The following is a 15,664-nucleotide window of genomic DNA, read 5'->3' as shown; positions in this document are numbered from 1 at the left end:
CATGGGGACTTGAACCAGCGACCCTACGGTTCCCAGCCAAGTTACCTATGGACTGAGCTACTTCCACCCCAACTAAACATGAGAGGTAAAATGGATTGTGAGCGCAACATTAAAAACTTATACAGATTTATATAGATTAAAAAACAACCACAGCAAGAAGGAAATGCAGTTATGTGTACCTGTGTGAACACGCGTGTTCCCATTGAAATACCTATGTGAAGTCCACAGGTTCAAGTCCAAAATCAAATGAGATCTCTAACTCCATCTTGTGGTTGAAGGGATGCACTGCACCCCTCAGACGCTAAACACACACTTGTAGGCATAGCTGCCATATGTGTGTGTATCCTTATGACAGGGACTTTACCCTGTACTGTGCTACCACACCCTGGAAGCATAGTTGAGACAAAATGACACCCAAAACTCTCCCATTACTTATTATGTGAACCATATGCACATGGAGCAAACAGAAATAGAACGGAAATAGTAAATGTATTGCATATACAGAATGGACAGCAACAAAACTATTAAAAAGGATCAAATACAGAAATGAACTACTGGAAACCATGAAAAACAGCTGTTTCACAGCACACTGTTTAAAGACCAAACAGAAAATGTCGAAAATACCCACTCTTGCTGTTATTACTTCCTGTTGTACAAGAAACCACCCCATTTGGCCATTTTGCCTGTGTAAGTAGTGGTGATTTCCTCTTGTTGTTTGGCTATTACTGTCATTACCACCGTTGTTATGAGCATAGGCACACTGAAATGTAGACGTCAGAGCGCCAGAGCTTTTTCCTGAACATAATAAAGGCCAAATACACACTTGAATGTGCAAACACACAAACACAGTACAGTGAGGACACATGTAAACATAGCAAGACCCCAGCCAGATACATACCAGATGTGATGAAAGGGTCTCACAGAGGATGTGAAAGACGCAACTGTCCTGACAGGTGTCCTGATTGTGCTGTTTCCAATGAGGATCTCTCTCTCTCTCTCTCTCTCTCTCTCTTTCATTCTCTCTCTATCTCTCCCTCTCCCTCATCATGATTCAGTGGTCATAAACATAATGGTATCTGCTGGTAAACACAGCGCAAAGGGCACAGAGATAACAATATTGGAAGCCTGTGGATCACATCAGTGCAGTGAAAATAGAAATATATATTGCAACCCTAGTTGTGAGAAGATTCACACCTCTATTGAAACTGACCATTTGTTTCGCCTGTGAAACCCCAGTAAGGAGCTGATTAAGCTTGGAAAATAAGCCACGTTTCTCAATCTTACAGTGTTCTTCTCTTAAAGCTGACTTTGAGATAGCAGGGTTTTAAAGATAATGTGCTCCTCCTGCACAAGCTCTACAAAGCCATTGAGTTAAGACAAAAATCTCACTTCTTGTCATCATCTATATATAAAAATCATTCGGCCATAGAAATGTGTAATCTCTGAAAAAATAAAGCATGAGAAGAAACTGCATTTTGGCTAGTTTAGACTGGTGAGAGAGCCTTGGTCAAAGCCCACTGTATCATGATTCTGTAATTGATATATACAATTTGATGCTCAAATATTATCCAAACACAAATATGGGTTTCACAGTTATATGTTACACAGTTTAACACACTTCAAACCCTTTTTTTCTCTCAATGTGACAGTTTCTGTAGTTACTGATCACTGCCTTTGGCAGTATAGCCAATTACCATGCCAGTTATTAGGGTGATATATTTTATACTCTAATGGTAGTTAAGTTACTAAAGTGACTAAAGTGTGCAACAGTCTAAATCTGGCTTAAACATGAGTCTTCTCCATATACTGTGTTATATGGCAGTTTGGTCTAAACCTGCATTAAATGTTCTTTGCAAATAAAACTCAACAGTCAACGGGAATGGACACATCTCTAATTTGCAAACACCAGGAATGGTGTACACTCACAGGTGGCACATGATGTCTCCTGTTCTCATTCTGCATGAGGCAAATTGGAGCCTTGAATCAAATCTGGGCATCAGCTTGACTATAATACAATAAAAGTCTTTGTGGCTGTGAAATTATATGATTTTATCTGGGTAGAGTGCAATTGTGAGAGACTAAGCATCATCGATTTGATCCCACCAGGCAAAAATAACAGCACTTTCGAAACCCATAACCCTGAATTGCTCTTTTAAAAAAATAATTTCAATATGGTGGTAAACTGGTGAGCATTATCCCCCAGCCAAGTGCCTGTAGGTGGCGTTGCAGCACTGTTGCTCTCACTGCAGACCCCCGCATCACCAGCTCTTAAGTGGTGGCACTTCACTTGTATATGATGTTTTGCTCAGTGGGACTCAGGATCCACACACTGGAGACGCACCATGACTAGAGGAGCAGACTTAGAAAGCCAGGGATAATTCCCTCGATCATTCTCAACTACTTTATTCTACTTAAATCATTTGAAGTCCCTTTTTGCATCATTCCATTAACAATGCGTCGTTTCTTCTTGGTGCTTGTGACTTTTATAAAACTGCCATCGTTCCGTCAGACAACATTTGTTTTCACTGTGGTTGTTGTTTGTCCTTTTGTGTTTGGCCGAGTTTGAGCTTCGGTGCCCTTTACTGGACAGATGTTCACCGCTGATGCCGCATCATTACGACCCTGACTCTGACTCACCATCACATGCTGCACGGTGCAACTCTACTGTTTTGTTTCTGTCTGACGCGCAAACAGGGACGCGCTGCTGGTGATGGGAACTCTTTGGCACTCTTTTGCAACATGAAGGACTCTCGTGTTTCATTTGCCTCAAAGCACTCAGCTGTTGGTGGCTCTAACTGACAGAAAGGACGCGGGAGACAACATGTCTTTAAGTTAAATTTGTGATTGTTTTTTTTATTTAATATATGTGTATGCTGTGTTTTTCTGCTGCATCTGTTTTTTTTCTACATTAGCTATACATTTGATGCACCTCCGCATTCATTTCGGTTGGTGATGTGCAGTTAACATATGGATGGATAATTCGGATCGACTTATTATAGCCTCAGGTTTTGTGTTAGACTCTGGAGAGGGCTATCTGTTCACTCGAGGATCTCATAAGTTAATTTCCCGCTCAGAATTGTCATCTGTTTCACCTTCACTGTAAACATAAGAATGTTTGCCCAGGCAAGGATCTCGATTTTACGCACGGCTGCCAACCTTTGACATTACCTCCGCAACTCAAACACTGATGATGGGACAAAAGGGAAGCGACAAGGTGCGTGAGGAGTCCAAGATCCGGGGTGCCTTAAACAGTCAGGGCCAGGTACGGCCCCGTGAATAACCGCGCGGCGACAGCATGCCATCTTGGCCCAATCTCTCGGAGTACCTCTCCCATAACAGCAGCTGGGAGGAGACCCACAACGACACAAGGGACGCAGATCTACCTCCTCTCAATTACTACTCAATCCCTCTCCTCACGGCCATCACCATCGCCTGTACGCTGCTGTTTCTCGTCGGGGTGACCGGGAATGTCATGACCATTTTGGTGGTCAGTAAGTACAGGGACATGCGCACTACCACCAACTTGTACCTATGTAGCATGGCCGTATCCGACCTGCTCATCTTCCTCTGTATGCCACTGGACCTCTACCGTATGTGGAGGTACAGGCCCTGGCGGTTTGGGGCGGCGCTCTGTAAGCTCTTTCAGTTCGTGTCAGAGTCATGCACCTACTCAACTATCCTGAGCATCACCGCGCTGTCAGTGGAGCGCTACCTGGCCATCTGTTTCCCACTACGTGCCAAGGCCTTGGTTACCAAAAGACGGGTGCGCGCCCTCATTCTTCTACTCTGGACAGTATCTCTATTGAGCGCCGGGCCTGTGTTTGTCATGGTGGGAGTGGAGCGTGACAGCATGTGGCCAAACTTCAGTTCAGGAATGAATGAGACTGGTTTCTCCCCGGAGGCCGGAGACACCCGGGAGTGTAAGATGACGCACTACGCAGTGGAGTCAGGCCTGATGGGGGCCATGGTGTGGTTGAGCTCTGTGTTCTTCTTCATGCCGGTCTTCTGTCTCACAGTGCTCTACAGCCTCATAGGCCGTCGGCTGTGGCAGAGGCATAGGGAGACAAACACCAGCTCCCGTGTGGCTCACCGAGACAAAAGCAACAGGCAGACCATCAAGATGTTGGGTAAGTTTGGAGAGCGCGCAAATTACGCACAGCATAAATTATAGGATATAAGAAGAACGTTTACAACTACATTGCTACACAGCTTTTTTTTGCAACTTTATTAATCCTCTCCTCATCCTCATCCTAATCCACTCCTCCTGCATCAATTTACCTCCCCACCCCTCCCTCTCCTTTTATTCTTATTCTTCATTCTCCTCCTCTCCCTCCTACAGTGGTGGTGGTGCTGGCTTTTGTCCTGTGCTGGTTGCCGTTCCATGTGGGTCGCTACCTGCAGTTCCGCTCTCTGGATGCTCCGTCCCCGCTACTGTCTTTGTTGTCCGAGTACTGCAGTTTAGTGTCCGTAGTTCTCTTCTACCTGAGTGCCGCCATCAACCCTATCCTCTACAACACAATGTCCTGGAAATATCGGGGCGCAGCGGCGCGCCTCTTCGGCCTGACCGACAACCAGCCGCCACGAGGCCGTACAGCCAGCACCATGAAGGGTGACGGCTTAAACGGCTGGACGGAATCCACAGTCAGCTTCTAAACGTATGGCTGTCAAAATATCAGTTATTGGTTAATAACACTGCCATTATTTCTACCAGGCCGAAAAAACGGCTCTGTTCATGAGAGCGCGACAATTGCCTTTATTTCACTGAGACTAAAAGACACAGGAGGAAAAAAAGCGCGAGCCACAAGAAGCCGCGAGACTATAGCCACTTTGTCCCCGTGCATCAATAAAACTTCGACAGTTCATTTTCTTGTTGGATGATTTCAGCAAGTGCCATTCAATATTCATGCAACAACAAACGCAGCAGGATTTCAAAAGCACCACTGGTGGAGTGCAAAATACACACCAGCCTGATGTGCTTCTATTGATACACATGCTGTCAAGATAGGGGCGCGCGTGCCCGTATACACGCACACATATACGTATAATTGACATCTATAATTGCCTTATATTGTATTCATACTCTGGATGACAAAGAAAGCACTGTAGAACTTGTGGCACTGTTCTGTACTCCTTCAGAGAGGGGCAGAAGTGCAGTGTGCATGTGTGTGCGTGTGTGTGTGTGTGTGTGTGTGTGTGAGAGAGAGAGAGAGAGAGTATTTGCATGTGTGTATTCTATTGTGTGCCTGGTGTCATGTTTTGGATGTGATTTCTGTCATTTGTTAGAGAGAGAGTGTGGATATGTAAACCTACCATGTCACTGTTACTAACTTTTGACATGCTGAATGCCCTGTATCTTGGAACTTCAAGTCCATGCTGTGTTGATGCTGCCATGATTGGCCACAGTCCCTGAAGTGAAGATCATTTATATTCCTGTGTAGCCATGAACTGCACAGCAGTGGGTTTCAACATCAAGATTGGAGTTTGGTTCATGGGAGCCATGTTTAGCCACCATGAGATCATTTAAAGAATGTAAACATTTTCAAGATATGTATAATAATGTCTCTAATTTTTGTAATTATACTTCTTGCTAAATTATCACAGTTATTCAAGTCACAGGCTCTTGCTACTTAAAAGAAATCGATTGGAAAAAAATGACGAGGAAGACGTGAGAAGGTACCTCTAAATAAAGAACTTAGGTAGTGTCAGTTTGGTGCGTCAGACAAAGAAGGCAGACTACTTTTACTGTAAAAATGAACATGTCAGTGGCCATACACGCCCTAGCTTTCTGAGTATTTTCAACTGTGCACCGATGAAACATTGCTGACATTAGCCACCTCAGCTGTGCTGATGTCAAATACCTGCATACAACATATATGGCATTTTTGGTTTATTACAGCTATATATTGGGGCGAAGTGCCGAGCTTTGGTAAGTGATAGAAAACATACATTTTCAACAATCACACATTCACAAAAGTACAAGAGCAGTCAACTTTGTGTATTAGCTGCTATTTTTGCCCTTTCCCAAAAGTGTTCAGAGTAAATTCTTCAATGGCTAAATCAAACACGCACAGTACAAGTTATATTATGTACGTCTTACTTGTCTTGTTTATTGATTTTCCAAAGATTGCTTCAAATGAAGGATGGCATGGGTGCGGGGGGAACTATTTTCATGATTGACTTTACAGTGCATGATGATGTGCGAACTGAAAAAGAAACATTCTAATGTGCCAAAGGTGCCAACCAACATTTTACAACATGATTGTACAAGAATGTTTTTTTTAAATAGCATTTCCTTTAAATATGTATATAAGATAATGCAACAGTTGCAGAAAAATAAAAGTGATTACATTTTGTAAAGTGTATAATGCATCCTTTTGGACAAAGATGATTAGTGAAAGTGATGCTGTGCTTGCTTTAACATGTAAATACATGCATTGTAATGCTACGTATACACTCAACGCTGTGCACTCAGATGGTTTCAGCAGTCCAAATCACCGCACCAGCCTCCACTAATCTGCACTGGATTTAAAAAACATGGCCTCCTGGCTCTGAAGAATGTATCTCTGTTAATACATGATTCTGACTGTACATACTGATGTCATGACATACTATTTATTCATCTATATGATGTATAATTAAAAGAGTAAATATTGACTCATATTTTCATATTTTTGAAGATGTCTGTGAATATCCCCTGCTGGGATATGCTGTATCTGTCTTATGATAAAGTCTTGTAACAGTAAAAAAAGGATAACTCAGCTCCTCTTTGCTTTTTCTTTTACAACATTTAACAACATTTGTATTCTTCCTCTGATCTGCATGGCACATACTTGTCAATCGGGTAGCTTTTTGTCTCTAAAGGTATGAGATGCAAATTGCAAACTGAGGACTGTGAATCTAACATACCACTTAAAATTAACCTTCCACCCACAACATCATCGTTGAAGTAGAGACTGTATCACTCAGTGTGGAGTGAGAGATGCATGACGCATCTTGGCCTGTGATCTTTTATCCATGTGACCCTGCTATACCCCATTAAATGATGTAAGTCTCAGTGGGGTGTAACCCTAGTCCGTAGATTGCACAGAGACACAGCAGTGTGTTCTCTCTTATCTCAGCAGTTGTATTTTTTGTGGCTACATGGCACAGCATCGCTCCATCACCTTAAACAGCCTCAAAGACAGCAAGCTCTGGCCTCAGATGCCATACAGGGCTCAAAAGACTCCCTTGCTCACCTCTGTGGTAACATCTAAAACGCCTACAGGGTGTTTAGAGAAACCTCTGAGTACAACATGTTCAGCAGAGGTTCGTTAAAGTCTGAGCTGAAGAACAGAACACTATGTTTAAGTGGTATATATGTTATATATAAATCTAATGAAAGAAAGTTAATTAAGGGGATAAATAAGAGCTAGGTTGGTATTTCATAGGGGATGGTCAGTGGGTGGATGATAGATGAGAAGGTGCGAAAGAACAGAGATGAGAGGTCCCTAACAAATTGTTCCACGAAAAATAGACAATAAAAAAAAAAGTGAATAAATTGAGAGTTTCATCAATGAGTCAGAAATGATAGTTAATTTAGGTGTGGGCTGTGCAGTGGAGTGTGAACACATTACCTAGACAAAGAGGAGGGGGTTGGGGTTAAAGAGGAGTTCACATCTATAATAATGTGCGCTTGCGGTATAGCCACTTTATTTGGTACATTGTAGACTGGCATAAGCTGTTGTGCAAAGAGAGGCATGCTTGTACACCTTGTACATGTGAACCCCTACAAAAGGTGACATTTATTTGCTGCATGGATTTAGCAAAGTGCTGGAAATGGTCCGTGCAGACTTGACAGTTAGTGTGAGAGTCAGTGGTGCAGAATACCAGAGGTGCTCTACTGGGACTGTGCACAGACACAGTCATATTTCTGGAGCCATCCTGTGACGGGGACAAAATATCCTCCAGGATCCATTTAAACAAGACTTTCTCTTTATTAGTCTACAGTCATGCTACATGCTTTGAGCTCAATGCAAACATTAGTATGCTAACATGCTCACAATGTCAATGTTAACATGCTAATGTTTAGTAGACATAACATTTACCATGGTCACTATTTCTGTGTTGAGCATGTACATTAAAAGTTAAGGTAGCACCAATTACGTCTCATCCTGAAGGGGCAAAAGTAGTTAGTCTTTATCTGATCAGACTTCATGGAAATCAATCTAATAGCTGTTGAGACAATTCACCTACAAGCACAAATGTTCACCTCATGATCATCAGAGTCAGTAGGCTTCATCCTCTGTGGTCCACGAATGTCTGCAAAAACTTTAATTACAATCCATCCAGTAGTTTCTGAGATATTTAAGTCAGAAGTACAGTGGTCGTCCTGTACCGACATTGCCAAATGCCAATGTCGGTTGAGGGCAACCACTGTACTCTAGAGCCATGGTAAAAAAAAAAAAAAAAAAAAAAAAAAAATGGTTCTGGTAGAGCAAGGTATCGCATGACCACTCCTTACAGTGTCCCTCCCAAGAACAAGGGTTTCTTATTGCTGTAATAATACTTAACTAAAAAAAAGATAAAGGTGAGATAGTGGAAGAGTGTTGTTTTGCTGCCACCAATTTAATCGTTCAGTTTCTCTCCCACTGTAAACAAACCTATGCTAACGCTCACAAAAAAAGGCCATTATCCCCCTGTTGGGAGGCTGCAGGATGAGGGGAATTGAGCGGGCAGAGCAGCTGTCTCTCTCAGGCGGCTTTCAGGGACAGCAGGGGATGACCCTCTTCTTCGCTATCTGACTAAAAACACTATCGCATCCACTGGAGAGTAAATCTACAACCGACACACCTTCACACAGACACATATGCGCTCACTCCAATTTTTCCCCTTTGGAAATGTGTGGAAAAAATACAAAACTGTCTTTGATCACATGAATGAGACCCAGACCCACATTTGGGAATTTATCCCCTTGAGGAATTACGACTGTTAGATGTTATTAATGAATCGATTCTGATTTAAAACCTCAACATTATAAATATTGATTACTACTCGGGTAGGCTTACAACGGTACATAAAGGTGTATCTGATGAGAGCAGAATCATCGTTCTCTCATTAAATCCAGAAGATAAAAATCAATACTGCTACACAACAGTAAATGTCAGCAAAATGTTTTTTTTGCATTGACATTGGCTGTAGCCTTTGTTGGCATATTAAATATATTTCCAGTTAGCTGAAGTGTGATACAGTATGTGATACGCTTATCTGTAGAAAAGGGATCATACGCAGAACTATATATACGTAAAACAGTGTAACAGTGTATATGAGGAGCTCTTTTCCAAAACGCTATAAATCCATTTGAATAGTTTTCAGGAAAATTACATTTTTTACCTGGACCCACACATTTGGTTAATATTCAATGTATCTTGTCAGAATGGTTCATGGCTCAGTCTGAACATGTTGAACGGACGGACGAAACATAAAACTCTCCCGCTTCAGAGCGCCGCCATGTTGGATCGCATAGAACGCTCACTGAATTCTGATTGGTCGAGAGGACGTATCGCATTTAGGCTAAAAATAGGTTTGGCGGTGGTCGCGGTTTGGAAAGGAACTGCATCTTGAGACCATTTTAAACCAGGAAATATAGAGATTTGGCATGAAACATTAATGAAGCAGTGAAAAGGTTCTGTTTACAGCAAAGTGGCTCAAACTCATTTGTTTTAAATTTGGCTTTTATCTCGTTTTGGAAAAGAGCTCTTCATATGTAGGTCGAAGGGCCGATGGATAATGACACACACAATAAAACAAACAGGTGCAATCAAAGTCAGAAAAAAAATCAAAACATTTATTGGGCATAAATATATTATATATACGCTACCGATACAGTTACGTCTTACATACATAGGGTAGTATTTGCAAAAATCTATACATTAAAATTGATATGGCAGTTTCTTTTATATAATGCATATGAAATTGTCTAACATTTACAATACAAGAAGAAATGCATGAATTTCTTTTTTTTTTCTCAATTCGTAGACCATGACAACATTGGAATGTTTGCTTTTAGCTCGTGAGGTAAAAATATGTTTCTTTTTTTTGTCTTGCTTAAAAAATAGTTAAATACCATTGAGTCTCTGTACGTTTGTCAAATTGCCAAATTCTCAGTCAAAATTCTCTACTTACTGTAAAACGTACAAAACATAAAAAAAAAATAAAATAAAGGAAAAAAAAACTGATCAGAAGGCACAGACGTGGGGTTGCTGGGCAAAAAATTGTCTCTTGTTCTTGACATAACTGCCAAATGTGCAGGACCTGCAGGGTGGGTGGGGAAGGGGCGGGGATGTCTATAAAATCACCAGCATTTCAAAATGAATTAAACAAAAACAACAAAGCACATAGAGGGAGTACCCTGCCCGCAATCACGCAACCTTTCAGTTAACACTGTGTTAACCTCAGACTGTACAACACTAACACGGCTGGCCTGAGCTCAGCCACACACCTCTGCTCTCCCGGTGGGGCATTAAGGCTTGAAAAAGGGGGAATAACGGGCCTGTGGATGGGGTTTGAGGACAGAACATCTCACATATCACCTGTCGACTACAATGCAACAGGCTAGGTAGACACACCAAGTCTCAGAAAGGAGCCGTACTCCCTATGAACTGTACTTCCTTTGTCGCCGTTGTTTGCATTCTGCGGGGAGCAGGGTGCCTTTTTTTTAGAAACACAGACCCATGCTCCAGTAATGCCAATGTCACAGTGACGCCAACAACAAAATAATGCCAATGAATGTAACAGACGGCGTTGGCAGTAGTGTTTGGAACAGAGCGATGGACCTCGTGTCTCTTCTCGCTCGTATTAACCTCATCAAGACTAATGCTCGGCATAAAAAAAGTGCTTCAACTCTGTTAGTCATAATGTATTACCGTCTCATTCTATAGCTCTATAGATATCTCTGTATATCATCTCTTAGCAAAATACTGGATACAAAATGCTAACTACTGCTATACCAGCACTAGCCTGAACAAGGAATCGTCAATATTATTATTGTCATCATCTGCCTGAAATCATCGTATGATTGTTTTTGCCTCCTTTTTTTATTTTTTTTACCTTTCAGTGTGAAATCAGGTTGTGTTAAAAACTCTCCTCCGAAAGGGGCTACACATTTCAAAATGGCACATTTTGCTTTACAAAACAAAATAATAAAAGATAATATGAAAAGAAGCATAATCACAGATCAAGTTAATGTTTTTTTTTCCTTTTGAGAGAATAATAATAATAATAATAATAATCGTAATGCTGTGTCGTTACAGAAGAGCATCACAGAACCCTTTAGACGACTGCAAACGCAACATCTAGTGGACACAAGAAGCCTGCACTTTGGCAATAAAACAGTAAAAAGATGCTCAGAAGCTTCATTATAACACTAATCAGGGAAAAAAGGCAGCAACGTTTATCCCAACACGGATGACTTGAACTGACCCTAAGGCCTTGCTTTGCTACATGTCTCTCTAAGCATTACAAGAGCTGCTCGGCTGTGCATGGCCGCAACAGGAGATGAAAAAACAAAATACATCGGCATTTGGTTACATGTTTGAAACGGCAATGATAACTGCAATGCATGGACTGATGAGCTACAGGTTCCCAACAGCTGTAAGAGAAATACTTAAAGGGTTACTGAGATAAGGAATGCTGGCCTTAATCATACAATCTAACATACATCCATTAAAAAAAAAAAACATGCTACAAGGAAAAAATTAGTATATAACTACACTTGTCTCTTAATCTTTAAACAATAAATAAATGAAGATTGCACTGTAATTGGCATGTAAAGTACTGTATGCAAATATATAGTATAAATAAAAACCTAGAAAAGAACTCTACCTTAACTTTCCCATCAACTTTGGCAAAGGTATATTGAGCTAGTAAACCACTTTGCTTACTGACACATACAGGAGCAAGGCACAGCATTGACAGAGGACAAGATACAGCATCAAAACATGAAAGAAAAAGATAAAAGGGAGGGAGGAAGACAGAGAGAAACAGAGCAAGAGAGGAAATGATGACTATGATGGGGATGACAGGATTAGATCTCCCCTCTGTAAGGCCTTATCCCTGAGGTACGTTACAGGCTGCCAATCAGAGTTGAGTGGAGGGGCTACACTACCGCCCCGTCACTCTTCCATAACCCCCTTCCCACCCAATCCTCCTTCCACTGCACCCCGCCTGACAACAGTAGACATGTCACACATTAATCAAGCAGGTCACTGTGACTTCTTTGGATTATCTGGGTATGTATTGGGATGTACCGTGGCTTTGTTTTTTCAGGGTTGGGATAAAAAGGGAGTTCAGTCAGGCGGGAGGTCAGGGGTTTTTTGGGTGTGTGTCAGAATGCCCTGTTCTGTTGAGTTGTGTTCTGTCAAAGGCTTGTTTGGTTAGTGAACATTAGTTCCAGTCCCCAGAGAACATGTCCGTCTGAAGAGAGACCAAAGACTTGCTACTGCTCTGTTTATGTCAATAAAGCACCTTTTAATAGAGAGCGAGACTGAGCGAGAGCGAGAGCGAGAGAGAAAGAGAGAGAGAGAGAGCATGGGCAGAGTGATGGGATGGATTGAAAGCAAGAGCAGAGCAGCCAGACCAAAAGGTGATTACAGATAACTATGGGCAGCTCTGATTATATGTCAATAAAGCCCCTTTTAATAGATAGATGGATATAGATAGATAGAGAGAAGTAGAGAGAGCATGAGAGAGTAGTGCATGGGCAGAGTGATGGGATGGATTGAAAGCAAGAGAAGAGCAACCAGAGCAAAAGGTGATTACAGATAATTATGGGCATGAGAGGAGAAAGGAGAAGAGTCTTCAGATGTATCAATTCACAGACTAGCTGGGAGGAGAAACTACAGCTCCAGCACTGCTCTGGCCCACTGGCTGGCTGCTGGCTATTTTTTGTGGGTAAAGCTAACTCCTTATGTTTTTCCTGGTTAACACACACAGCTCTGAGAAGCACGGCTAGCTGGCAGGCTGTTAGCACCTCTGGGTCAAACGGGCATGTCGCTACTAGAGCTACAGATAAAATAGGCTGGAGCAATGGCAGTTGAGATGGCAGACTATGGAAGGACTGACTGAGAGGCCAATCAGCCCACCCAGCTCTTTTCTATTAAGTTGCCTATCACAATCCTAGCCTGGCTTCCTTAGCGCTAGAGCCAGTTAATGCCCAAACATTCGAATACCTACAAGGGTTCATATTCTGATCCAAGACCAGGGTTTTTACGGGGCTCCTTCAAGCTGCTGAACTGACCTCAGACCTGCTGCATAGTGAGCACCGGGAGTTGACTCCTCCTCTTTTCACACTGTACTTCAGACCTTACATTGCCATCACTTATTACATCACTTTTATAGCATCATAGATATTTGTTATAATATATATATATGTATATATATATATATATTTATATTGTGTGTAATATATATTAGATTACTGGTTTTCCATTCTTTCTTAGATATAATAAAAATCACAGGATAGCAGCATCTTACACCACACATGAATTGCATCACTTTGGTAGCTGAATGAGTGAGAGATTGAATGTTAAAAGCTGAGCAGATATGCGATTGACTTCTTAGGAGGAAATGTGCATTTCTCACTGTCATTGCATGAGTGTAGCTGTACGTGTGTGCATGTATGGAAGTCTGCATGAGTATGTGCATTGTGTCTTTGTCGGTCAGTCTGTGTGCAAGACCGGGTGCAGATTGCATGAAGTGACTGACTGTAGTAACAAACTGAATAATAGGGTATGAACGGCCAAAGCTTTGAAGGCCTACATTGGAATATGGCTGAAATGAATAAAGACTGCAGCAAAAAAAACCAAAAAAAAAACCCAAGAAAGCAAATTACACAATGAAAAAAAAAAGTAAGGCAATGACCGTCAAGAAATATACACGTTCTCTAATCAAATATGTTTTAAAAAGATACAAAATAAAAACATGCAAGTCAGTTTGAGGAGCAACTGCTTTGCTCACAGTTATTTTAAGGCTTGATTATCAGTTTTCTTTCCCAACCGAGGTACAGCTAAGACAAGGCTTCCCTCGACAGAAATCCTTAACAAATGAGACAGACAACGATACAAAGACAACAGAGAATGTAGAGAGAGATATGAGACCAAACTCAATGAAGGCAGAAGACAACATGAACAAGTTGAGGAAAGCCAGAATCAATACTTGGACTAAAAAAAAAAACAACATACATAACTTTAGAAGTACATCTCAAGTGTTTGTTTTGATTTCATTTCGGTTCTTTCATAGAATTTCTTTAAAGTTTCTCTGTGATTTTGCTTTCTCTTTCTATCCTATAGTTAAAATTCCCTCACTTCATGAAGAAGTACTGTAGCAAGCAGGCGATGAGGATAGAGAAACCTGCGAACACGCACACGATAAGCGCGGCGAAACGCTCATCGCTGGAGATCAGGCCCACCCCTTTGCCCGTTTCCACGGGGCACAGCTCTCCTGATGATGCCGTCTCCTGGCGGCGCAGCGTGAACAAGGAGGAGGGGCTCAGTGGTCCGCACAGTTCCTGGCACGAATCCTGGCAACGGCGGCAGGCACCCACGCGGAAACGATAGTCTGTGTTGCCCTGGAGACCAGTTATTTGGAACACGCCCTCCTCTCCCTTAAAAACCTGTGAGGAGAGAGAAAGATGGAAAGTTTAACAGCCAGGTTGTAAAATCATATACTGTTTATTTTTCTCATCAATGGACACACATCCTGTACATGTAAGACTGTGCCATCGGAAGAGATTTATTCAATGAAACTCAATGCCGCTTGATTCTACTGAAGAAGTGAAATAAAGTGAAATGTGTCGGTTGGGGTTTTGTTGGAATAGAGACCTGCAGGCTTGTTTGGGTCACAGTGCCATGTGACTGCTTGCTTATACCCTGTGAAGCTCTCAGCAGGTGCCCATTTACAACGGGAACGGGTTCAAGTCAATTTATGTTAATACACAATTGGCAGGACATCATGGCCCTCAGACCCCCCACAGAGCCTCTTGAGTGAGTTCTGTCTTTACCGAACACGATTAACTTCTTTCTAGCTTACCGTCTTATTTTACTGGAACTAAATTCTTTTTCATTATCAAGGTGCAAATGATGTTCAGAAAATGGCTTTAAGCTATACAAATAGACTGCACTTGAAAGCCACTGATAAAAAGGTTGCAGATTTGAGTATTAAAAAAAACTGAATGACCAGTCTCTGCTGTTGACATGTCCTTGGTAACGACGATGCACCCATATTTGCTCATTTCTTTCACATAATCCTGAGACTGAGTCATAAAATGACAATCACATTATAGTGCAATGACAGCTCAAGGATGCAATATCGACTTCAATCAGGTCACCTTCTTGTTCATTTGGAACTGAAGAAGCACAACATATACCTGTTTTTTTTCTGTAAGGTCATTGGTATGGGCTTGTGGTTGATGACACTCAGCTGCCTATGTGCCTATGTTCTTATAAAACTGAGATGCTGGTCATTTGCCCTGGTCTGCACAGACACTAACTTGATCGTGTAAAACAGGGGGTAGTACTGCACGGGAAAAGGGATCCCGCCTGTGTGTCTCCTCCTGATGTTTTTCCATTATTTCCCCTTGTTAAAGTTGTCCTTTATTTATTGTTTGGGGGGGGGGGGGGGGGGGGGGGGG

The 15,664-nt window shown here is 41.9% G+C and overlaps 2 protein-coding genes across 4 annotated transcripts in view; one reads left to right on the top strand and one right to left on the bottom strand.

Annotated features, from left to right (window-relative positions):
- Window positions 1–3,295: 3,295 nt before the first annotated feature.
- Window positions 3,296–4,653, top strand: ghsra (growth hormone secretagogue receptor a; the record flags this gene model as incomplete). Its single annotated transcript, XM_083924931.1, has 2 exons — window positions 3,296–4,127; window positions 4,340–4,653. The coding sequence occupies 2 exons, from the start codon at window positions 3,296–3,298 to the stop codon at window positions 4,651–4,653; spliced, it is 1,146 nt and encodes a 381-aa protein (XP_083781057.1).
- Window positions 4,654–9,802: 5,149 nt separating this feature from the next.
- The window catches only part of fndc3ba (fibronectin type III domain containing 3Ba), a 102,166-nt gene continuing 96,304 nt past the window's right edge, over window positions 9,803–15,664 (bottom strand). For all 3 annotated transcript variants that reach the window (XM_083924056.1, XM_083924054.1, XM_083924055.1), the window contains exon 27: window positions 9,803–14,647. In XM_083924056.1, the coding sequence (XP_083780182.1) occupies window positions 14,336–14,647 (312 nt within the window). In that variant the 3' untranslated portion in view covers window positions 9,803–14,335. The remainder of the gene's footprint in view (window positions 14,648–15,664) is intronic.

This window comes from Echiichthys vipera, assembly GCF_963691815.1.
Source record: "Echiichthys vipera genome assembly, chromosome: 12".
NCBI classification, from domain to species: Eukaryota; Metazoa; Chordata; class Actinopteri; order Perciformes; family Trachinidae; genus Echiichthys; species Echiichthys vipera.
Note: the sequence above shows the minus strand (reverse complement) of the source record. Positions and strands in the feature narration are given on the sequence as shown.